Source organism: Varroa destructor, unplaced genomic scaffold (assembly GCF_002443255.2).
Source record: "Varroa destructor unplaced genomic scaffold, Vdes_3.0 BEIS01000004.1, whole genome shotgun sequence".
Lineage (NCBI taxonomy): Eukaryota > Metazoa > Arthropoda > Arachnida > Mesostigmata > Varroidae > Varroa > Varroa destructor.
This window is the reverse complement of record NW_019211457.1, coordinates 15,342,035-15,368,115: the sequence shown is the minus strand read 5'-3', so window position 1 is coordinate 15,368,115 and position 26,081 is coordinate 15,342,035. Positions and strand designations below refer to the sequence as shown.

Below are 26,081 nucleotides of genomic sequence, written 5' to 3'. Positions count from 1 at the left end.
CTTTCTACCGATAAAAATTTCATCATCTGAAGGAATAGATTGGCATTTTGTTCTATCGTAGCAATACGACGGCAGATTAAGCTGTCTCGATTCTTGACCGGACAATAGGCCACTGTCATTTTGCTTGGGGCTTACCTCATATCTGTACGAGAAAGTTACAGCTTGTACAGAACATACCTTACACTTGACCCGCTGCCTGTGGTAACCATTTTGATGGTAGTTCGTTTTGTTCACTATGTATTTTTGTGACTGGTGAAATATACTGGTATAGGTATTTTAATCGGTGATTTGATTACTCTAATACGGTTTAATCTTTCTCTGTACCTAAAACGTACCTTTTTAAGTTTACGCTGTATAAGTGTCATAGTTTCTGTGGTACCACTTGATTATGTGGTGTTTAAAATAAGACTTGCGTTTTTGCCATCGCAATGGTCGTTTGAAGCACAACGTGTCGTGCTGTCGCGGATCCATCTATGAATGACTGTTAAAAAATGATCACTTTTTTTATTGTGTGAATGATTTATTTAGATAAAATAATTCTACTCTAATTATTTTCTAGTAATTTAATAGCACTGCTATTTTGTGTTTATAAGAAAATGCGCAAACCTACGCACTCTTACGAATCGCAGCGTTCATATTTCCCATGCATCATAAGCATATACATGTCCATATTAAAAATATTACGGTAAAAGTGCTAGTAGTTACAGTAGTCATTACAGTAGGCTTACGAGTCAGCCGACAACTGAACTCAAATCCGCAACTCATCTCTGAGCGATCGTCTTACTCGCCGTTTATTATTATTTAATAGTTTCGTTTAATTAGTTAATTCGTGATTCTATCACACTCCCCGAGTTCGGCTCAGCAAACCGCCCGCTCTCGTTTGAATGTGCGTTGTGTTACGCCGCTCCAGTCGGCACAAATCATCGTCCTCATCCAACCTTCACTCAGGCTTGTTCTCGTCTGCTTTATCTATCCACATATACCTATCCCTAGCAATAGCCACGGCCACAGCAGCTGCGTTGGTAGCCGCAATGACACAAAAACAGTCAAAAGTCATAGCCAATCTCTCCATCCATAAGTAAGGGTCCACGGCCGTTTGCGAGGGAAAGGGCTCACCAGCGCCGACGTCCCACACACAAAATAGAACCCGCTCCGACGTGTTATTGTACGGCTCCGTAGCAGCAGCGGCGTCGGCGGCGGCACGTACAGCTCTGGCATCAACAGCCATAAGCTAAGACAATGGAAAGAATCGCTGCCGCAGGGTATCATAAGCAGACACCTTGACTATGGACGAACTCAAAGGAATATCGTCGTCGTCGTCGTCTTGCTTCGTGTGTCCGTATCGTAGCTATTCGCGGGAGCAGCGCTAGTGTACTATTAGTAGTTGTACACAAGCAGCGAGACGGTGCTACACTGACAGTGAATAGCAAACTGCGCTGGCAACGAAACGATCTTACCATGGGCGCTGTGTACATTGTCTTCTAACCAACAGCGGGAACATCCTCAGCTCGCGGATACCGACAACGGCTCTGCTTGGAAAAGGAGAGGAGCACTACAATTGAAGGAGACTCCGTTACTCAGGAGAGGTCTGCGTGATTTCCTGGCTGATTCTCAGAACTATACTCAGAGCTACCCTGCTGTTGAGCGGAATTAAGGAGCGGCAAGGGGTGAACACTAGAAAAATTGACGTTCGGCTGTGGAGTGCATGTTCGGGTGAGTCGTGCCCGTAAAGATGTGTTCGTGCAATGACTCGTATATAGTTTCTTGTTGTATTTCTTCATTCCTGCCCAGTGATCGCTCTAGTACAGGTAGCTAACTAGGTAGGTAGACAGGTAGGTAGGTAGGGGTTGTCCATCCCTGGGAACGGAGCCGCTTTCTCCAGCTACACTAGTGCCGCTGTTACGTGTTTCGCGTGGCGCTATGACCATTGTGGCGGACGACAAAGAGCGAAACTGCCGTTAACGTGTTGTGCTCGCCTTCCAAAAGAATAGTACCATTATTGCGAAGCGTACTGTGTTAAGACAAAGGGGAACTTCGATTTGGGAACGCAGCGAGCGACGATTATTGAAGTGAACCTGGCGTAGAGGTAACGTGAGTGAAAAACGAGCAGGTCAAAGAGGTAACGTTGTAATGAAGGGTAGCTGTTGGATCTGCGTTCGTAACTCGCTTCGGCTCTGATCTTACCTGGAGAGTCCTCCTGATTCTTCTTAACTCCTTCTACTTTACCATTTTCTAGCAAAGGAACAAAACAGGGTCCTTAGCACAGGAATGTCCTCCTCTGAACAACGAGTGGTAGGTTAGTATCCTTCCAGAAGTACGGGACGTATCCGAAGTGGCGGAGCCGATAGTATGATTATGAAATCATAACCTACAATTTAAAATATATTAACACTAGCAGTATAAATCGAGATCTCGCCACAACGTACCCGATTCAAACAAGAGAAAAGGACCGGCACCACAACGAGCCTCACGCGGTCACTCTCTTTTTTTTTGCTGCCAGTCTGTTCGCTGGAAGTAGAGCTACTATCTGATAGTTGTTGACGCTATGCTAACGGCAATGTTCGCAAATCCGTACAGAAGTGTCCATGAATGTTCGTGGGCTGCCTCGATTGCCGGTGGGGCAGACGCTGCGTGACTGGAAGGAAGTATTCTGCAATAGCATATACTGTGTGTTTCCACGCCCGGTGGGTTCGTGAGGGTGTCACATGCATTTGTTATTAATGCCAAGAAATTTCCTGCCTTGTGTTGGTTGGTTTGCTGCGGCAGCTGATGGTGCCAAAAGCGACAACCGCAAGCCGCCGCCAAGCTACGAACTACTGACTGCGATAGAACTGCGGGGTTGATCGTACGGTCTGGTATTTCTGGGAGACTTATAACGCAATGGCTAGAACGGATGCAATGATCAGCATAACTTCTAGTTATTTAATGTATGCTACGGTGCAATCAACGAAAATTTATAAAATGGACATTAGTGTAGAATAAGCAGAGAGGCAAATGGGCAGATAAGGCGACAATAACAAACTAATTTAGCATGGCAGAAATACGTCGTGATCGTAGTTACCGTCGTAGTACCGATGTGATCGTCAAAGACCCTTCACGCAATAATTATTATCGACGAGGAGTGTCGCTAAAGAGGCAATAGACGTTACAACACCAGCGGTCACGTCACTAAAGACAACAAGATCAACAGTGGTCTTGCCATGGCAGGCGGACTATAAGCAGGTATGGCTGCCCAGAAAACTTTGTTGACTACAGCAATACCTCAGAGCTGACTCTGTCCGGTTTTTCGGACTTTCACTGCCGGTACAGAACGAATTAAAATTTTAACGATTACGCTTATACCAAGAGCTTCCGTAGTACGGCAACTGCAAAATGAAAAATGCAACTGTTTATTTATTGATTTCGGTAACGGCGACTACAGCTACCTCAACTGTCATACTGAAGCCGCGGACAAGACAACGTTAGAACTCCCTCAAACGACTGGAGAGCCTCGGGTCCGTACATCTCCATGCCTTCGCGCGTACTAGGAACGCGCCGTCGTCAAACGCTTTATTGATACCCAATCTGTGCATCCTTTTTAATAGCTACGTATGTGCAGGTGTGTATATCTGTGAATATAATATATAATAATCTCGTAATGGCGGTAATGTGTACCGTACATGTACACGCGAATGTATTGCCGCTGCCTAGTTATAAACAGATGTATCATCCTTCTCGTTGGTTGTCTTAGATAGAGCTCGTCATCCGGACGCTTTTCTGAGTAAGCTAGTTACTCTGTTGCCTGCCGTTAATCGCTGAGAGAAACAGTCAATGAGGTTTAGTAGTAGTCTGCCAATACATACAATGTTATGAATATAAAATTATTGTATATTAACACAGTTAACGTTCAGTGGTCCTGTTTAGTTTTTCTTCACGGTAATAAAGGTGAGACCGAAAACGGGATTTATCTCGATTAGCTTCAACAGCTCTCATGCAACGGACTGCTTCTTGGACAAGTTGACGATAAAATGAACAATCAGTACTGATCAGGAGTGAGTTGGGCGCAGGAAGAGGAACGGCCAAATTAATTAATTCAGGATGAGACGTTTAAAATGCGAAATAGATACGCATGTAATGAAAATGACAATGACATCTTAATCAGCAAAGTGGTTCTGCGTAGTGATTGGTTGACAAGAAGCCGTCAGAAGCAACAGCTGTTTGATCGTCGATGTTTGAGATAGAAGGCCTACTGTAAGGCTACCCCCTGTTCTCGATATGTCGTGCATATAATGAACGGGACACGGATACCAGAAAGTGAAATGCCGTGAAAAAAATAATTGTTATTTGGAAGACATACGCTCGTGAGATAGTCTGTTATAGGTGCACGGTGCGCAATGTGATCCACAATGATAAAAAGTGAGTTAAAGAAGAAAACGCCATAAGCAGTTGGCGACGGAAGGCCTGCAGCAGGTGTGTTAATGTTATGTGTCGTCCTCATTGTCGTGAGGTAGAAGGAGAAAGTGGCTGCTCGGATTGCTAGCTTTAAAAGGTGCAACACACAAGGGGAATAGAACTTGATGTTGCAACTCAGCATGGAGCAAGGATTCACCGGTACCTAGTGCCAATCCAGGGTAAGATATCGGAAAAAACATATATATATATACCTATATATATATTATAAACTCTTAAGTAAATAATCTTAAACTGTGAAATATAGATGAAATATTTCTTTACAAGGCTCACAATAAGAAAACTGTTTTTTTATTATAAAAGACGGAAAAAATCACCAACTCCACACATGTAAATAACTATATAGAACATTGCATTGCATATATGCTGGATAAGTATAATCACCGTATGCATTATGGCTAATTTAGGGCTATTGCTTTAAACTGAATAGAAAATAACGGAAAGAGATACTCTAAATTTGGACGGGGAGTTACGAAATATTATTTTCTGGGGACACAAAACATGCCCTTTATAATTATTACGATTCGTTATCTTCACTTTATACGACTGTAAATCAATAAAATTACAAGGAATTCTGTTTAGTCCCGTTCACAATGCTCCCCCTTGCGCGCATCAGCTGGTCCATTTATTGTTGTACCTATGCACCTGTCAGTATACATATATATATATGCAAGTAAAGTAAAATAGTACGTCCAGTATGCCATGACCGGGTGTCGCCCTATCAGCAAACAGGTAAACGTCTTCGATCGTTTTGCGTTCAGATTATATTGGGGTTGATCGTTCCGCCTGTATTGGTGTTGAGTCATTGAACATCCAGGAGAGGTGCATTCCCTTTCGCTGTGGTGGCATGGACAACAGGCGGCAAGACGCAGATTCGGCAGAACTCCGCTTGGATTAATAATAAATTAGCGAACGAGCATCGTACCGTTCAAGGTAGCTTACTGGTTGCGATGAACAGTTCATATAGAGAAACGAGTAAAAAGATCCATAATAAAAAGATCCAGCGTATTATTATTATACTAGCGTGATTGTTCTACCGGCAATATGGCATGGTTTCTTGAAGACGTTTTTACTTACCTTTCTATATGTATGTTCAAGTATCTGGTAGTTGAAGGAATACGTAGTATTTTTTAAAAGTTTTTTTGATATTTTTCTCCCTTAGTACACGTATACATCGGCACACAATTATTCGAATAGTATACATAGAACGATGCCCAAGATATAGATCTGCATATACATAAATAGGTCATTGTAACATTTAAACGCGTGTGCAATTGCAGTTTAGGACATTTGACATATATATCTGGATGTTCAAGTCTGGGTAGGCAAAGCTGTCTTTTCATTTCTAGTTACTAATAATTATATTTAATTTCGACTGATGTCTGCTTTCGCTTACCACGTTAATAGAAGTCAGAATAATGTACAGGGCCTGTATTTTGGCTGAGGACCATCAGTTTGGGGACGCTTATTATTCACGCATGCGCACTGTTAGCCCCTTGTTATCAACTGTAATTAACATGGAGTCCTGCTGTTGCTTCCAGATGTACCAATCATGCTTACCTAAGTCTTATGAGGAAACCCAATAGAAGATGTTTTGTTTCTTACTCGTAGTCTTTTTGCTTTTTTTTTGGTAAGTGACAAATGTAAGCGGCTTTTTCACATGCCTGCGGAATTTACAAGGATGTTTGATCTGTATTGTAGTGTCTACCGTATTTTCTATGTTGCTAGATAAAAACAATCCTGTCGATAAACTATACGGCCTGAGGACTCCGCCTCCAGCGCAGGTTAATTTTTATTTCAGCAGCGCTGCGGGACCAAGAGTCGCTTCTTCCAAGACAATGATTTACAATTTATAAAATTCTTTTCGACCGCAATGATTAACACCTTTCACGCGCAGATCGATGACACGGCAGAGGTGGTTTTAGGTAAAAGTTATTAGTGGTCAAAATGTTTAATCACTTAGTCAGCCTTAATAGTAAATTTCTGCGTTGGACATCTCGAGGTGTTCTAGTAGGATATACAGTCTGTTCAGTAGTGCTTGTCTACTGATTCTAAGGATTTTCTTATACAACAGATTGTCTTATCTCCGATTCCGCATGGCAGAGGTTCTCACGGTGATACACAGTGCACCGTTTCCATTTTGCGGATTTATGTAAATCAGCAGACGGGAAGGATCCTTTCAGAAACTGCTACATGATGGATTGTTCCAAACTTTTCCGATTCTTTTTGTCCCTGAGCTTGAGGTGTTCACCGGTAGAACAGTTCGCGAAATGAAAACAAAATTAAAAGCAGACGGGCCAAGTGCCACTGCAGTCGCAACTGCAGCTGAAAGTATTTTCCAACCGCTTCTATGTATCTTCGATAGTTTGGTATGGAAGCTTGATAATCGTATAGTCATGTTGTCCTGTTGGCAAATGCGGATACTGCTGTATTTTCTTACAATGTAGTTAAGCTGTTAGGTTCGCTAGCATATCCGCCCAGTCCGGCGTATTTCTACAACTGTCTAGCCTACTCAGATAGCTCAGAAATCGATGCCATTTGAGAAGGACATATAAACAAACGAAAGGCCCCGGTTACGTTTTCATGTAAGCGGCGATTACCTTGGCTGCCTGGCAACGAAGACGTCTTGAGTGGTTTTGAACAAAAGCGTTCCTCATACTTGATTCCTGGCATTTTCAATTTGGGTATCCACAACCTTGTATTTAGTATTCTTTGCGCAGTAGCTGCATTTTCTACATCAAAATTAATGTTTTGAGTTTTACTGCTGGTAGCTGGACGGTAGTTCAGACGTTTGGCCCAGTCCAGCACGAAGATAAAGTGTGCCTTTGCTTGGTTTAGAATCTGCCCAGTCCACTTTTTGCACAGTATTATCCTAATATTGATTGGTAGACATGGAAAAGAATACGCGGCTGCAAGCAAACATCTCAATGGCGTTTTATAGACCATTCCCTATTATTCGGTCGCACAATTTTAACGAACGTTGTTCACCCTCAATTTTTTTCAGCCCAATCGCCTTCAGCTTTACCCGTACGTCCCATAGATTGTCTGCGGACAGATCAAGTGTTTACGGAGATCCGAACCACTTTGTCGACCGCGTACATGTTGGTTTGCGTCGCGCTGCGGGAACAATGGCGTCACTTACCCGACCGATTATGTGTGTTCCGGTTGGCGCGTCCCCGTACCAACTTTCGGCATCACTCTGCATTCGGCAGGAGATTGATCGCTTCGAAAGTGTCCACCCGTCAATCTACGCCGTGTACGATCTCATCGAGGCGTTGCGGGATCATATTATTGCTCAGCAGCTTCGCGAGCACGTCGTCTGCATCGAAGGTATGCTATAGAAGAGGTCAGGATGTTCCGAACAGATGTAGCTCTTCACCGCGTGTCTCCTTCTTGCATGCATGTATATTTCACAGCTTAGAAACTAATGAAACTGATTGTGGTTGCTGATCATCTAGAGAAAGCCTGTAAACGTTGAAAGCGATCTTAATCTGCGGTTACATTTGAAGGCTCTATTCGGTGGTTGCTGGTGATTGTAAAAGGTTTCGTATAACATCGACTAATTGTGCAATGACAGTGTATCCATTGATTAGTGCAAGCGGTTCGAATCTAACTGAAAAAGACGAGCTAGAGAATCCGTTTTTCTGTGGACTACTTAATCCTATAAGATTTCCTATAAGAAGATCCTCTAATTTTAGTAAGCGTTTAAGCGTTCGACCCACGAAGCCTTCTCAAAATAACGGGACTGGCATTCTATATATTTTCATGTAATCAGTTTTGTTTTGTGTATATTTTTGCTTTCATGAGGAATTTGTTAATATATAGGTTTTTAGCCCATCAAATGACAAAATCTCTCGGAAATAGTACATTAATTTTCATAGCATAACAGAAGGATTCTTCGAAAAAAATCAGTAAAATCATCTGCAATGTCCATGAGTTGCAAAAGCTTTTCTATGTCAAATGAAAAATACTGAATATCTCTAAAACAATTCACGACGGTAATACATTTGAACACCATTTTTTTTGCAGATACTCAGGATCTGCTTGACCGATTGTGCCTTTCAGTGTTATCAGTAACGCTCGTCTCAAATATACTTCGGAAAAAAGCCCTATTACATCGGCTTTACCGCCATTACTTGACTCGTCATCATATCTCAGATAAAACTCAACCCTGTTGGCAAAGCCAAACGCGCGTCGGTTTCCATAGAACCCTTGCATGAGCCCTTTTAGCCTACCTATTACACTTTTTGCAGCAACAAATGTTATAATTTACCGTTGGCTGGTTTAGCATACGATTCGCCCACCTGCGCCAATTCCATCTTTATTTTTTGGTGACCGCAACATCGATTCCATCTGCTGTTTGTCTAGACCGAGTGGTTTTGCTAGCCTGAAAGTGGTGGCCAGAAACCACAAAAACATCAACCAGGGATTGTCAGTATATAAAGGTGTCCAGGAAATATTTCCTGCAGTACGCAGAAGCTATCCGCCGTTGATGGAATCCGTCGACGTTGACTGGAATCAGTCGTACGGCGACTGCCGTGCACTAGTGGTACCCGGTAGCCACTGGCTAACGGAATCAGGGCTATAGCGTAGTGCTAATATTGGCTGTGTTGTCTTCGAACAGATCCTGTAGACGTACAACATAAGAATGTATAAAGCTCGTCAAATACGCAACATTATCGAATAGACTCCATATTAGAAAAGCTCTCCTGGGGCAATGGAGTATGATGACTGGTTGTTTGATTGGTGGCCAGAGGGTCGATTAGACCTAATCGGACATGGTTTTGTCACAGACGAAACACTGGAAAGCACAAAAAGAGTAAAAAATGCTCAAGAAAAAAAAAATCAGAAGAGGCAGATGGAACCGATACCTGGGATTCCCCTACGATGTACGTTTTCCAATACTGCCGTCTATACTTATGTTATCGCTTGCTGATGCGTGTATAGGATTGTTCCGCCTGAATTTTTTGCTATTTCTGGAGAGTGGTCCCATACACACATACGGAAATTATAGGTAGACATAGAAATAATGCCATTGTGGCTACTTTTTTACTTTTGAATGAATAAAGCAGAAGATTGGATTTTGATCGCAACTTTATCCATATGCGAAAATAGTGTTTTTTTTTTGAAGTTGTTAGGATGCAAGAAAAGCATATAATAGTTGAGGGCAAATAAAGGAGGTAATATAAAGAGGTATAAAATACCTTTTTGATTTTTTTTTTCGTCATTCGGGGGAGAGATGAATAGCGTTTTTTAGAGATTGTTTTGTGATTATAAAATATGACCTCCCGGGCTTTTACGTAAGGCTGTCCATTATAAGCTTCAAACTGTTTCTTCGTTGTTACGCCGAATTCTAGTTATTAAATTGTCGTTCTTGGATATTTTTGAAAATCTGCTTTTTATCTTGATAGAAATTTGGTGAGGCAAGAACTCTAGAATGTTTCGGGCGTACGCACCTTGGCTGAATTACAACAAATTTAATTTTCTATTTCCAGTAAACTTTAATTTTAGTTAGAATGTATCGCGTTATTCGGAGACACCTCTACATCTAAGATCAATATTTGACACAAATTAGTTAAGTATGTTACGTTTTATTACCTACTAGGATGTTCGGAGTGTATATGTTTAACATCGGTTTGAAGCATACGGTCGAGACTGAACAGCTCTGGCCGTGATGCTGACCGAATGTGAAACATTTTTAATTCTTTTATTTGCGAGATCAAGTTTGCAGGGTAACTTTTTCGAGAATGCCTACGGCTCACGATATGTTCACTTGCTACCGTAAAATTTCCACACTTTTTGCACTGGTAGTCACCATAGTCTAATTATGTCTAGATCAAATAAGTAGTTCTTCCCAGATCAGTATGTATCCACACAATTTATTGCGTTTCAGCTTATCTGGATAAGCAGCTAGACTTTGCCGCTATATATATATTACATGTACATACTCTATGATGTCAATATACGAATTTGTGTGTTGAGCGACGCTGTTAAGATAATAAGAACCATCTCTTTATATCGGGGGACATATAGTAAAAAATAAATTAGCCGAAATATGAATTTCGTTTTTATATTATAGATGTGACTCGATTTTCAGAGCTCAGATTCACACGGAACGGATTCTACGAAATGGGTCGGGTATGTCACCCTATTTTGTTTTAAGACAATATAACTCCATGCCTCCAATCACTCATTATACATAACATTATATAAGTAACATACATTCATAAAACGGTATTACGCATATTACGTAAACGCAATCTTCTACTGTATTAAAACTATTTTCTGTGGTCATCATTAAACATTGAAAAGTGCATTTCAATATAATTTTGCTCATGCTTATAGATGCAAGCGTTCCCAACGAACCCTAAGGATGCTGGCCTTATTTGAAAATAACCAAGCATAGCATTTACAGGACAGCGGAACTGAACTATGATTGGAAAGTAAAAGGCCAGTCCACAGCAAAATATTGAACGGTTTAATCTGAGTTCACGTTCGTAAATTTGCGAACAAAAATTAAATCTAGGTATTTGCTATTAGAACTATTTTGATAAACTAGGCGCAAAAAAGGCGTCGACGCTAAATACATCGGCACATTATGTTTGCAAATATTCTCTTCGGATTGTAAGGCTTTTCAGGCCACTCGCTTCGCGCCAACGACAGCGAGGTGCCTATTCATCGTTTTCATGTTCTATTTATTCTATTGCAAGAAGCAACCATGTTAGAAAAAAGGTCACGCACCTGTATAATTAAAAAAGGTATGTTTTTGAAGTGGCGCGGATCCAGTAAATATATTTAACGAAATACGCTGAAATTCAAGCGGCCAATAGTACCCGAACACGGTTGTAGTAATGGAAAAGGCGCCAATCCATTTGCTTTGTACGTTAGCCGCCACTCCCTTAGTAGTGACGTGGGTGTAACAATGTCGATTTTCAATGTGCCTATGTAACTACGTAATAAACAACTTTGTATAGTCTTCCAAAGCTGCGTCATACTACTGTCAAATGACCGTTGGTTGGCGGTAATCCTGTAGTATAAAACGTCCTAGTGCATAAATAGCTTTCTATATCATGTCATGATCTACATGTTCCTACAAGTGCCCTGCCCCGTCTATTGAGTCGATCATAACATGTAGCGATATGCGTGGGGAGCTGATGTCATGGACTTAACAAGCATGATAATAGTGATAGTGATAGTAAATGACCTGCTGCATATCTAGACGGTTCCGATAATTTAAATAGTATGAACAGCTGTGAATTACTGATTTTACTTTAAGGTGACTAGATAGAAAGAGAGACATAATGTTATTAACAATTTTTCGAATAGGTGACTTCCTATAGGCAGACTTGCAAATTATACTGATTTTTACCGTTAACGTTTTCTGGTTGGATCGCCTGTAGTGTTTGGCTAACGGCTAGCAATACTAAGACAATCCCTAAGTGGAATCGATTATAGATTTGGCTAACTTTTGTCAAAGCAATTTTTGTTTTCACTGCATTTCGTTCGTGTAGACGCTGTTGTTTTGCCGTTGAACAGGCATCGACTGTGTATCATCAAACTGCCCACATTTGACCTTAAACTTGGAAATTCTAGTTTTTCATTTAATGACCATCGCCTATAGGTTAATGTCTCCTGCAGCTGAGCGATTCGAAGACGCTAAGGTCAATCATGCGCAGAGTTCCCGGAATCTCAATCGAGTTTCAGATCGCTCAGCGACACTGTCAAATATTACTTGGCGCTTCTAAGAAAAAGCCTTACGTTCGTAAATAATTTATTTGCGTGGAAACCTGAAGTTGGTTTGTATAATCTTATACAAAATTTCACTGGCTCGTTGAAACTTCGAGCGTGAAAGCGTTCGAGAAACCTCTGTGCGATACTTACGTCGACGAACTCAGTGCAACATTACAGACGATCAATGAAAATAAAATTAGTATTATTATTAATCTCCAAACACATCGATACTAGCCCTTAGCTTTGCTTGTTAAATTATTCCTTTCACGATTAAAATATTCCAAGATTATTGCACTCTTACGCGTAGTTTTTCCTGTATCTTTCCAATGCAGGTTTGCATTAATACAACACGTTGCTGGAATAATGCGTAATGCATATTCATATATATATATGAAATTTCACTATGCCTCTAAGACTTCCGCATTCACGGAGTGGATTATAGCGATCAATTAGCCACCAGAGGGCGGCTGAGCGATGGGTATATGGCACGGTTTGGGTTATCGGCCGGCCTTAGCGAACTTAGCAGATCCGACAGTGACTAACCGAAACAGGATATAGTAGGCACCGCATTCTGTTGTGCGCTTACCAGAATGGCTATCATCGTTTTAGAACGAGCGTTGCGGTTTGAGCTTCTAGAATTGTTCTTCGCCTAATCTTTATAGAGGATTTAGTAGTAAATGGCTCGTAGTGACTAATATGCGTTTTATTGTTGCCCCATGATCCACATGTTTAACAAACGAGGCTATACAATCAAAATGGGTTGCTATAAAGCGAAATATGGGGGCCCTCAACTTCTCCGGTACCCAACTCTGGCCTGAGTTGTCTGCTCGTTTAGGCGGTGTAATCTATTGTTATTGTTGTGGTAGAAGAGGGCGAAAAGGAAAACGAAGTAGCTTTTTTTTAATAGGGAAAAGCGCAAGCTATCCGGTACTCAAGTACAGCATATTGGGCTATATAGCGTCTGCCCATACAGTGCTATTATAGTAACACCGAATATGATATGTGGCGGCGTCTTGAAAAAGAGGTATGACTGTGGTGATATATATATATATATATATATATATTAAAGAAAAAAAAAACATTTTTGGAACATCTTTTCTCATTATTTCATATGATTACTGATACTGTATGATAAACTACACAGATTTTGATGAAATTTGCAGGAGTTAAAAAATGTCGCAGTAAAGCACAAGTTAAGCTATCAGGGACACGTTTATCTAAGAACGTCTACTAATAGTGTCAATAGAAAAATGAGAATGAGAAATAGTTATTGCACCTTCCTTTAAGCATAAGCGTATTCTTATTTCGTACCCGGGAATAGAGAAATGCCTGAATTTGTCGTAGAGAAGGATAAACTTAATAGTCAAAGTGACCTGATCCATAATTTCATTCGATGAGTACTTCATGTTTAAATCTTTATCGTAGATATTATATATACATTGACCGATGATAAAAGTACAAAAAGATATTTCTTTTATTTATGTTTATGGCAAGATCTTTACTTCCCCACAGAGGTCTGAAGAACAGACTTCCATTCAGAAATTCCTGAACAGAATGCAAATATGAATGTTTTTTAAACCTTCGAATCAGCCTTAGTACCGTTCGGTACGATGTTTAGAACGTTTGATGTAGGTACGGTATTGTGATTTTATCTAATCTAATCACCGTATCTTTACCGTTTTCCTTTAATTTGATTCTGTCCATTTCAGATGCATTTGTCAACAGTCCAGAATGGACGCTTAGCCGAAACGTTCCTGATATTCGATTGGTAAGTGTACTTAAATTTAATACGGAATCGCATCACCCGTGTTCTGGAGAGTTATCCCTCTGCGTCAAACACGCATGGTTTAGCAGCGTATCGCCTAAGTGTTACAACAATCAGCTGGCTCGTGGAGTGCCACGGGCCCATTGTGAACAATTGAGATAGTTCAACCTCCCAACCTTAACTAGCTTAAAATGCCTCTACAAGGGTTTATTCAAGTTTGCGGTCCGAGAGTTTCTTTGAAAACTAGTTTGAAGAAATTTAGGTAGCTTTGGATAACGTTTATTTGAGTGGACAATTGAATAGTCTCAAGTGCGATGTTAATATCTAAACATAGATGATTGTTTGCACCAAAGCAGGTCAATTAACAGAGTTAGTTAGGAATTTTGTTAAGGACGACAGAGCCTGAAAAGTTTTTCAAGATCTCCAAGTAGATCCAAGTTATTAGATCTCTGCTGGTAAATCTTGTCCAGTCATGTCAATCGACGCGCCGAAATATGCGTACTATTTGTGCTAAAAGCGGCGGAGTTTAGAAGTATGTTTAAAGTGTAAAAATCCATCCCAAATACGCACTTACTCGCGTTGTTAAGATATTAACATGTACGATTCGGTTACGCCGCTGTTTGTGCACACAATTAAAGATTTTTTCATCATATAGGTCAGGAAAAATTAACTTGCTTAATTAACATAATAGATTAAGCTTACTTGTTATAGAGCTGAAGGTATCACGGTGGCTGGCATAATATCTCATTATTAAAATGGGGCATATTTTACTCAGATTTTGTTATTTCATAACCCACCTACCGCAGGCAAAAGGGTAGGCATGTGTGGATTCAGTACACCGCGGTCTTCACCTTTTCCAGCTGTGAGCTGTTTTGTTCAATACTGCCATTACTGGAGGCATCTCAGGCGTCCTGCAATCAAAGCGATCTCCTAGCGTTCGTCCGTGAAAGGCCCATAGTCACATTAAGGGTTACATGAGAGTATTTTTGTTGTTTAACAGCGGGTTGGGCCTAGTAAACTGCTTATGATTTCGCCCCTTCTTGGCTGTTTAGCTGTTCCATTACTTACGTATTGAATAGTTCACCATTCTGGTTAGTAGATGTTTTGTCCGACTTTATTCGGGCTGTGTAGTTCCCAAAACAAGCGCATATCTCGCCTTTATGACAGACAAAGGACGCATCACCGGTTTAAGATAATTGACCCTCGTTCTCTACGGCATAGATTTTTGCCGCAGTGCGCAGGCTTAAACATTTGCCGTAGGTGGGGTATCCAGATTCAGTACTAGAGAGGCACCAAGCACTACTCCTGTAGTGACGAGCGTACGCTATTTGTAATCAATGCTGACGCGTCATGAACTTAAGTGCCAAGGTGTACAGTAAGAAAATGTACCTGTTTCACTAAGACTTCGTTGGACGTGAATCCATTCATTTGGTTCTGACAGAAAATTATTTCAAAAAGTCATTTCTATCAGTTTTGATTATTTTTGATGTAGCCATCGTGTGATGCTGTTGCGGATGCGATTTAAATGTATTGTGAGCGAGTATTGTTTAATTGTTTAATAATGATGTGTCAACATAAAGGACAGTCAACAAACTTGGCTGGTTTTGGTCAGTTTCGAGTCGTTGACAGATTGACTGGTATTCTGGTAAAAATATAAATTGATGTGTTGCTTTCAATATATTGTTGTATCGCAATTATAGTAGCTGATATTATATTATAGATACTAAGATATCAAATATTTGCACTCTTTGATATGGTGATTTGAATTAAGAGACGATTAATTTTCCAGATCGCCATATATTTCCTCTGGCACAACTTGTCTTTACATACTATAAACATTTCTATAGATGCTGTCAAGGCTTACTGTATACGTGAATTCTATAACAACCGGATTGTCTCGGCTGACCAACAGTCCTTTCCCAGCAAGGCCAGAAAGAAAGTGAATGGCCGAACAAACTACTCAGCAACGCATCGACTATCTTAACAAAGCAAGTAGTATTCCCCAAGTGACTAATGTCGACTCTCCACACCTATTTTCGATCGTGTCGCACCCAGTAGCTGCTTCTGTGGCTGCTGAAATTGTACGTGCTTTGCGTGCACGTTGCTACTGTTACCATTCGGCTTCGGAGACGTTGCCCCCGCTGCTGGCAAAAATAAGAAGAAAAACTTAACGAAAAGTCCATTCTTTTTTTACTTTCCCCTCATAAAGCAGAGGCAGCTTCACAAAAAGCAATCCCACAATGAAAGCAACGCAGAAGGCTCCGTGACACGCAATATGCTATCCAGCCACAAATCCATTTCGTATAGGCGTGCGATCTATTCTGTGTCATTCCGTACGCGAGGAAAGGATAAATGGCTTTTGTGAGGATGGAGACGACGAGAAGTGCAGAAACTATTTACCCCCTGCTGATGAGCGTCTGGTTGGATAGCTCTAGATAGCTGACATTCTGGTTCTTGTGTGCAACTGGTTGTTTTGTAGCGATATGAAGCTATGGAATGCAGCAGACGAACTTAGTCGGCGCGGACAGCAACTGCCACAATGGTCAAGCAAGTGAGCGCGGCTCTTCTATACAGTGCGTTCCCTTATTATTCAGTAGGCTGTTCGCTAGGCTGCTGTTGTAGCAATTGGCAGTACCGCCAGTACCGTACGTTGCTCAACATCGAATTGGGCAGACAAGCATCTACATCAGAACTACTTGCTTGTTTACTTGATCTGCATCTTTTCGTCGTCGTCGTCGTTGTTCACAGCTCCGGATAACTGCTCGGACCTAACCGTACTTCGGTGGAATGGCTGATCGTGGTCTCTTAGGTTAACGTTTTTTCTACGACACGCACCACGATTGCATACACGGTAATATAAAAGCGTGCCCAGTTGTGTTCCCGTGATGTTCTGAATCGACTTTCTAGACTCACGGAAAAATACCGCCTGGTGTTTATTTCTAACTTTATCGAAAAACGTCACTGCTTAGGTTGCTAGTTTTCTAGGGGGAGCGAAGAGTATAGTAATCGAAAGTGATTTGTATTTTCATGCATCGTTGCCGCTGCGTTGGTCCTGGGAAGGACTGAACGGGTTTCAGGGTGGCGGATATAGGCTCTAGTCGCTGCACTCTGCCAAACATTATCGTAAATAAATGACTGTGTTCTTGAGTGTTATATTGACACTTAATAAATGTCTACATATAATTTCAGCAACGTTAAACTTCGTCGCCATTGGCATTTGATAATGTATTACAGAAAACATTGTCAAATTATTGGGAAGCTAGAATGGATGCGCCTGTGGAGTGAATAGATAGGACGTTTAAATAATGCAGAAGGTATATGCTATTTGTCTAAAATTATTATTTGCTCACACTTCTTACATCGCGATGCGCCTTTCTTGCAGGGTGTCCTTGGCAGTCTCAGCAGCGGCAAATCATCGTTAGTGCATCGTTATCTAACGGGTTCATTTATTCAGGAAGAATCGCCGGAGGGTGAGTTTTATTCGATGCGTAATATATATATATATATATATATATATATAAATATATATATATATATAGTGTACGTGTTAGCTATGACATCAGACATCACGTTTTTCTGATAACAATGTACACGTTTCCTGCGAAAAATGGCGAACTAGCTTACGTAAGTAAAAACGAATATGGTGATTCGCAGCATTGCACTCGAATATAGTTTAAACTTAAGCTTCTTCGAAACGTTCGGCCGTGTGTCCCTTTGTACTTTCAGTGAGGGCATCGAGTTATATCAATAGGTAGCATTCAGCGTAGATTTCCTTAAGAGTGCTGCAGCGTCATATTGGCGAGCTGGGTTACTAGATTACGAGCTCGAAATATTGTTCATTAAAACGTTAATAATCATAATGAACATTTGCGCCCATATTTCTTTAATAGGTGGACGCTTTAAGAAAGAAATATCGGTGGAAGGATGTGGCAGTTTCCTAATGATGATTAGGGATGAAGCCGGTTCTCCGGAATGGCAGTTTGCACAATGGGTCGACGCCGTTCTGCTAGTGTTTTCCTTGGAAAATGAAGGATCGTTCCAGGTAAGTCACAGACGAAATAGATCCTGCAAAGTAAATTGATATCTTTTGTAGAACAACATGTGCATTAACAGTACGAGACAGCTATGATCATGGAAATAAAAGTGAAATTCACAGTTTACAGATTTGACATCGACGTTTCATGTTGCATGTCCTGCGGTCAATATCGATATAAAAATGCTGATTTTTTTCAGGAAATACTCGCCTTTTACAAGAAAATGAGAAATTTTCGCAATGACGTCCCGGTAGTGCTTGTCGGCACACAAGGTTTGTGCTTATTGAAAGGCCATTCTAAGGCCGCATCTGTATACATTCAAACCTGCTTAATTTTCATCTGGTGCTGGCAGTTAGTCTTATTAATTGAGTCCTGTCAAGTTTTCGTATCGAGTAGATACTTTTTATAATTTTAGTGCTTGATATTATATTTCATTTTAGCAAGAGCATTGCTTGTGTGACACATAGATTCGCAGATGAAATAACGTACCCGTGGTAATCGTTTAAAATGCAGAACTTATTTGCTCGTTAAACAGATGCAATTAGTGAGAATAATCCCCGCAAGATTAGTGATCAAAGAGCGCGAAAGCTAGCTCAAGAACTTGGCAACTGTGCTTACTACGAGACCTGCGCTACGTACGGGCTAAACGTTGAAAAGGTGAGTCATCTTTCATCAACCATCCACTAATTTTTAATTGACGTCTCGTTTTTATGTATGCTCTCCCATAATGTTTGCTCACAGTACTCAACAATAGAACAATGTTAATCAGCCATTTCTCTCTCGTTTTCACTTGTTTCAGGTGTTCTCGGATCTATGTCATCGCCTGGTTGTTGAAGGGGCCTGGTGCAATCGAACCGGAGTAGGTGTCAGTATCGGAGGTCCTTCAACCATCAGTTCTGTATCTTCGGGTGCTCCGCCAGTATCAGGCCCAGCCTCCACTTCGCTGAGTCAGTCGCAACAATCGCACAGCCAGGATGACACTCAGCACCAGCCGACGAGTTTTTTCAGTACAGCTGAACGTCAACAGCTTCAGCAACAGCAGCCAAATCAACCGCGGCAGTTGACGCCCACGTCGACGAGTTCGGCCCAATGCCAGCTATTGCCAACGACGTCACCTTCTGGTTCAGACTGCACAAGCAAAAAGCTTTCCTTGACGCAACCCGAAACGAGCCCGACGCCTGTCGGCGGGCGCAAAGCCGAAACGCCATCCAAGTACGAACATTTGTAAATACAATGAAAATAGTAAATTTATCTTAATATTAGTACAACTAATGCACACGCATATGCGAGAGTTGAAAGGTTCGAAACCCTGCGACTTCATAGAGCTGGCCTCCACCTACTACATCTAAGACGACTGAACAGGTAGTGCAGAATGAAACACGGGCAAAACGTATTTATTGGCGATTGTAAAGTTTTTAAAGCTTTGGTTCAAAAAGTAAGTGTTTCTGAAAGAAATTTTATAAAGGTAATGTATTTCACAGTTGAAAGTAGAACTTGTGCCGCTATAGATTTATCATATGTGTATAATACTAATTTTTAATATATTAGAATTATTGGTATTATTCTACGTTGTATAATTCTAAAGGCCCGCAGGTGGTTAATGAGATACGAACGCGGTAAAAGCTTTGATTTCTAAAATTATCGTTACATATCTGTACCAAGCAAAATTATGTCGCCGTATTCTTAAAACTAGACCTCTGGTTATGGTTGTTCATTACACATTTTGATCGTAGAGCTGTTGTTCAATCAGGATTTCGAGTTCTGTGGTGTCCCTGTTGGATTTACGCACAAAGATTAAAGTGGGCCTCGATAATCATGTTCATTGCGTAGCATTTTAAAATAGCCTTAATATAGCCGAATTCATTGTAAACTTTTACATGTTCACCTCAGATTGGAAGGCCTAATACCGCTGACACCATCACCGACATCAAAGAGCTGCGACTCGAAGCTTAGTCTGGTGACGGATAAAACCCCAGTGGGAACGCCAAACGCCGCTAGGAAAAACAAGAGAAGATCAAACCTGTTTGTGAGTCGCGTACAATGTTTGCTGGACACATAACAACATATTTTAACTGCTTTAGTATATATGACACTCTATGGCGGAATAAAACTAAATAACTGGCATCGAGTCACTAGACAAAAAGGGATTTTTATTTCATAAAATTTGTGAATTACAAATAGTACTATACCTTTTTGTCATCAACAACAAATTCATATAACAGTAATTTGATACTTTGTTTACGTCTTTAGAGCAAGGACAAAGACAAAGATCGAGACAAAAAAGACGTCAAAGCCAACGGAGGTAGCGCGGCAGGCTCAGGAGGTAACTCACATGGTGAGTATGGAAGCGGGAGATCAATTCCCGTTAAGCAGGGCTACTTACTTAAGAGCTCATCGAAGGGTCTCAACAAGGAAGCGAAAAAGAAGCGCTACGTCACTCTCACGAAGGATGGAATACTAACCTACCACGCCACAATCAATGATTACATGAACAATCACGGTGGAAAGGTACGTGGTTTGAAAAGTGTCATTGTAACTTACCTCGTACGCCATCCTATGGATTTTCGCTTTTTCAGGATGACAGAATGACCAAACACGAATGTTTATAAGCTTCTAAGTTTTTCAGGTGGCCAGGTCGCTCAAATGATTTGTTCCATGCCACCTATTGTAATAATTCTGAGTATATAACAGATTAAAACGTTAATTCATGGTTCTAATGCGACCTTTTGCAGGAGATCGAACTAATGCAGACAACAGTGAAGATCCCGGGACAGAACCCGCGAGGGTGCCAAAATCTTCGATTAATCCCAAATACAAATCCAATTCTTTCGACCAAAGAGACCCCGTTGACGAAAAAACGGTCTCATCACAAACGAATTAAATCGGGGAGCGGGTCGAAACTGCTTGAAGACGTTGTCCATGGGTATGTACCACGAACTGGCATTCACTGTGTACAAAACAGCACGCAAACCAATTACAATCCAGGGGTTATCATTATGTTTCTAATTAAGCTTAATGCCTGAATTTCTAACGTGTGCTGTTTAGCAATAAGATGAAAAACAAAGCCATCCTTGTGAACTTCCACAGTGGCCAGTCTGGAAGTTGCGGAGTTGAAGATCTTGAATTCGTACTTATCTCACTTTCAACGAAGATGTGGCGTTTTGAAGCGGCTACAATGGAAGAACGTGATGAATGGGTTACTGCAATCGAACAGCTAATTATGGACGCGCTCCAGGCGTGCGAATCGGCCCGTGCTGGAGGTGGCGACGACATTCAAGGCCAGCAGCAGGCTATCAACGCTTTGAAGTACCAGGTAAACATTGTCCTGTTGGCATAGGACAAGGGGAGTAATTAGGGCATTATTCATCATGACCATCTCTTGTGGAACCCCTTAGTCAGTGTCTGACGTTTTTACATCTCCGCTACTGCAGTTACGCATTTTGTAATGTCAATCAATTGATTTTTAAAGTATTTTGCAATGGATTTGAGATTGACCGACGTCACATTTAGTATAATTTTTTCTGGTCATATGTTGACAGCCGGTCTTCATCGTGCCGCAATGTTTAAACCCAGTATGGCCAGCACTGGCATATCAAAACACCTTATACTGTACCTTAAATTAGCCTAGCACGAGATATTTTACTTACTTTTGTTAATCATATCTTATATAAGGCATGATTGGCCATAGCGGAGCTTGGATAGCTGTTCCGCAATGTAGATTTTAATTGATTATTCAACGTCTTCATCGATCTTTATTATAATGCATATTTGTTTCTTATTAGGTTGCTGGAAACCGTCACTGCGTTGATTGCGATGCACCCAATCCCGACTGGGCATCGCTGAACCACGGCGCCCTCATGTGCATCACTTGCTCAGGAATACACCGCCAACTCGGTTCACATATCTCACGAGTCAGATCGCTCAACCTTGACGACTGGAGTCCGGATCAACTAGCTGTGATGGAAGCTGTCGGTAACGCTATGGCAAACGCCATATGGGAGGCCAACACTCGATCAGAAGAGGGAAAACCTACCCCAAACTCAAGCAGGTACGAAAAATGTCAGGCTTTATTTGTCTGTTTTGCCAGCTTGAAGTAGCGATTTTTCCCTATTGCGTAAACTACCCTAACGTGTTGTCTTTGACTAGGTATCAGCCAAGTGAGTGCTAAAGGAACGATGTGGGCTATGTGGCTAACGCGCGTTCCTCTTAGTGCGCTGTCATGGTAGTCATAAACACGCGGCCACCGCTAATTCAAACTTTAGTATCAGTAAATTTTTACTGTGACATATCGTTACCATGCCTTTTTATAGGTCAGTTGGAAAAAAACCGAATTAAGCCCAGTACGACTTGTCTGATGTAATGCCAAACGTAAAAAAAGAAAACGAGTGCTGGCTGATGTCGATAAGAACTGAAAGTGCAATTATATCATATACCAAATCGCAAAACACGGTTAGTTCTCATGTTCTCATCTTATCGACGGGTTCAAAATGAGATTTAATTGATTCTTCCTTTGCACATCTATGTTGTTACATTGGTTCATGAGCGTTTGATGCAAAATCTTGTTTAACGAACCAAATGGTGATAACACGTTTATCAACCGAGATAATAACGCAGTAAATCCATTCGTTTTGTACCAGTAGCATGTCAATCTACTTTCGTCATCTCGCTTGTATATTTTTCTTTGATCTTCGATCCTGATTTTTTTCTTAGAGAGGAAAAAGAGCGATGGATTCGTGCAAAGTACCTGGAAAGAGAGTTCCTTAAGGGTCTGCCCAGGCAGGCATCCATTGGTGGGCCGGCCCTCAGCCGGCCCAGCGGCAGCGCTCAGGCGCTTCTCTTGGAAGGAATCGAAGCAGCCGACGTGGCCAGGGTATTGCTTGCGCTAGCTCACGGAGCGAATGCCGACGCTTCGGTAGGACATGGAAGCGTTCTCGGTGGAAGCAGCGGGAATGGACTCGTAAACTGCGTTAGCAGCGCTTTGGGCGGAAACACTAGCAACATTTCTGTACACTCGACCGACCAGCGAAGTGCGGTGCACGTTGCTGTTGCCAAGGGAAATACGGCCATTGTTCAGTTGATGCTAATGGTATGTGTAAGATAGGAATTTGTATAATACTAGTGTAGGAATGAAGCTCTTCCTGTTTTCTAGGATCTTAAAAACGCATTAGATGAACTTCAGTCAGCCGAACTACTTTCGCCAAGGATATTGTCGTGCGAATCCTCTGACGCAAGTACTAATTTTTGTCCTCCGTTAATGTCGGTGTATTGCAGGCAAGTGGTCGAGAGAATTTATGCAAGGACGGCGTCCTTAAAGAAGTTCAAGAGCGTAAAGTGTGACAATAATTTCGAGTCGGTTTGCAAGTTGACGTAACAAGATTTTTCAGCAGCTAAAATATTCATTCACAAATGAATGGTGTGACGCATCGGACATACGTGTTGGAAAGAATTGGCATGGCACAGGCACAGCGTTTTTGATGAAGGGACAAGCAATATGATTGGTGGCGATAAGAACTAGATCTCGATTCTTTAAATGACATGCCTGATATTAAGAACAGGAGGTATTCGCGTGAAACACCTTGGCTCTTTTTATTTTATATTTGGCTGTCAACGCACGAGGACGGACCAGTTTTTGGGCACAAAATCTGCACTACCGCGCAGTTGATAACATTAAACTACTCTCCCAGTGAAAACAAAGCAAAGAGAATACGTCGACCGGGTAGATACTACATGGATACGGTACGTACGGCGTATTGTATATAGACTTGTGTATTTCAAGTGATCATGATGATCAATAGAAATGTAATACTGCGAACGTGTTTATGCTGATCTTAGCGTACCAGGCTTAGCCCCGAAGCACAGCAAGGAAATACCCAATGAGAATGCATTGAATCCAAAAGCAAGTCAGTGTGGAAGCACAACCAAATCTCGAGTCCCTCTTCAGCCGAAAAAGGGAAAGATATAATAAGGTATATGTAACACAGCCCAACCTGCTGAGCAAATAGTCAAGGTACAGAACTTGCGGTACAAGGAAGTGCTGCAAAGGAAGCTGCTGTAGGCTAACAAAGCACGTACTCTGTGTAGAAGCGTCGGTACGGGCGACGGCTGATAGCCTTGCCAGAGCAACAAGCTGCCTCTTTATCAAATATGTACTATATACATGAAATAAACAGCCAGATAGAAAAACCGGTAGAAATAAGATAAAGCGAAACGAAAGGTGGTCGAAAAAAATTTGGAACAAGTTGGGGGAAGATTCAGGTGATATCTGCCTCGAAAGCCTGAATTACAATTCGAAGAGACGATTCTTGGAACACTTGTCAAGTTGTTAAGAATGTAGTTGGCTGAAATTCGATGTTTTGTTTTTGGGATTTTTAATTGTTTTTCTCCTAATTTGCAAAGTGGATTTTTCATTTCTTTAATTTTTAATACTTCGAAATTGTTATTTTTGACACATCTTTAACTCACTCTTCTTAGTTATAAAGAGTGCAAAACGAGTACTTTGTGTGGATAGAAGATTTTTGTAGATGGACACTGGGCGTACAGCAAAAGGAAATCATATCAAACGCCAAGGACCACTGATTATACTTCGATTTTAATGTTAATTTTATTTTTATTTTTTTTTTTAATTATCTCCACAAGAAGACTCCCGCTTAACAAGAAGAAATCTAATCTGGTAAGAATGCACGGGTCCTCAAGATACGTATGCAGTAGTGTTTAGAGGAACGGATGAAGCGAAATTGCTGTCCTTGCCATAAAAGTAACTATAACAAGAAAATTGTATCGAAAATATCCATTACCTTTTCCTTTTATATATACTATATCAGACACTTAGATTTATATAGATATAGTTAAATTGCTGCTAATTGTTTTTTCGAATTCGTTCAGGAAAAAGTAGCATCAAAACGGGTAGAAGACAAACGACTAATTAGCGCTTTTTCTTAAATGTTAACAAAACACTGTACAGCGTGATACGATGGCTTTATTAATCGAAAGAGATTCCAACTAAGAATTTTTAATTTCTTTTCGGTACATTTTTTTCTCTTTTCAGCAACGGGAAATAGTTTTTCTTATATTATACGAATGAATATTCTCGGTCTCCACTATGAATTTGTTTAGCTACGACCGTTCTGGCGTCGTTGATCACCGCTCATATTAAAAAATTGAAAAATAATAAAAATTAAAACATTCATTTACATATACCTAATATAAAATTAATTTCACCTACTCCAAATTACTATGTTTATATTAATATAAATATGTACGATGTAATATTCAACTGTTGTTCAAGTTATAAGTTTTTTTAATTATGTATTAGGTAAGTTAACTTAAGCAACTTAATGATTTGGCCTAAGATAGCGCTAGCGTTGCTAGACACCACTTTAAGATCCTCAGCAAGAAGCTCGACGGGTGTCTCAGTCACGTACAAGGTTGTGGCTCTTACCACGTATTGAGCTTACTAGGCAGCTCTTTGCAAAGTTGTTGCATTAGCTTCTAATATGCAGTAGGACAAGCTAGATATTAAATCATCGGGTGCACCTGGCCAATTGAAAACTAATAGAGCGGAGTCGGATATTGATACTGCAATTCAATTATTAACTCGCAAACTATTTTATGAGAGTGCATATTGTCAAGTTAGGCTGTTGAACCAACTGGCAAACTCAGCGAAGCACCTGTTGCTATTTTAAGTCTATATATATAACCGTCAGAGGTTCTTGAAACTAGATGGATATCTAGAAGACGATTTTCTCAAGTTCCGATTCATTGTCGTAGGGCATTCAGTCGATAGATGATGGTCTGGTAGCACTAAAATTGATATTTATCGTGCCCCCGCTATGATGAACAAATACATATCGACTTGAATAAGACTCCGTTAAGCACTGGTCACACAACTCATTGATTCAGTGATTCATAATATCACAAAATAACCGATCACCGAAGTACCTAAGACAGCATAACAGAGCGGAATTAAGGCAAAACCAATAATTCACCAGCTTTATGTATAGAAATTACTGCAACGCAACAAAATGAACAACAAGCCAATCAGTACGGGATTGGAGAAGACGTTCACACAGACTCTTACCGCTAGAAGAGGCAAAGTCCTATCA

At 40.9% G+C, this 26,081-nt stretch overlaps 1 protein-coding gene across 13 annotated transcripts; it reads left to right on the top strand.

The window, feature by feature from the left end:
- The first annotated feature begins 850 nt into the window (after window positions 1-850).
- On the top strand, window positions 851-25,263 carry CenG1A (Centaurin gamma 1A). Of its 13 annotated transcripts, none has more exons than XM_022802503.2 (18): window positions 851-1,713; window positions 3,031-3,222; window positions 3,422-3,598; window positions 3,904-4,610; window positions 7,454-7,779; window positions 13,890-13,948; window positions 17,328-17,415; window positions 17,836-17,987; window positions 18,179-18,251; window positions 18,515-18,636; window positions 18,779-19,191; window positions 19,870-20,005; window positions 20,230-20,487; window positions 20,712-20,902; window positions 21,067-21,292; window positions 21,762-22,027; window positions 22,690-23,065; window positions 23,251-25,263. In XM_022802503.2, the coding sequence occupies exons 5-18, from the start codon at window positions 7,578-7,580 to the stop codon at window positions 23,314-23,316; spliced, it is 2,628 nt and encodes an 875-aa protein (XP_022658238.1). In that variant the 5' UTR covers window positions 851-1,713; window positions 3,031-3,222; window positions 3,422-3,598; window positions 3,904-4,610; window positions 7,454-7,577; the 3' UTR covers window positions 23,317-25,263. The 13 variants fall into 13 exon arrangements, with proteins under 13 accessions (XP_022658238.1, XP_022658235.1, XP_022658236.1 ...); XM_022802500.2 differs by having other exon boundaries at window positions 2,578-3,222; XM_022802501.2 differs by having other exon boundaries at window positions 851-1,808.
- Window positions 25,264-26,081: the final 818 nt, after the last annotated feature.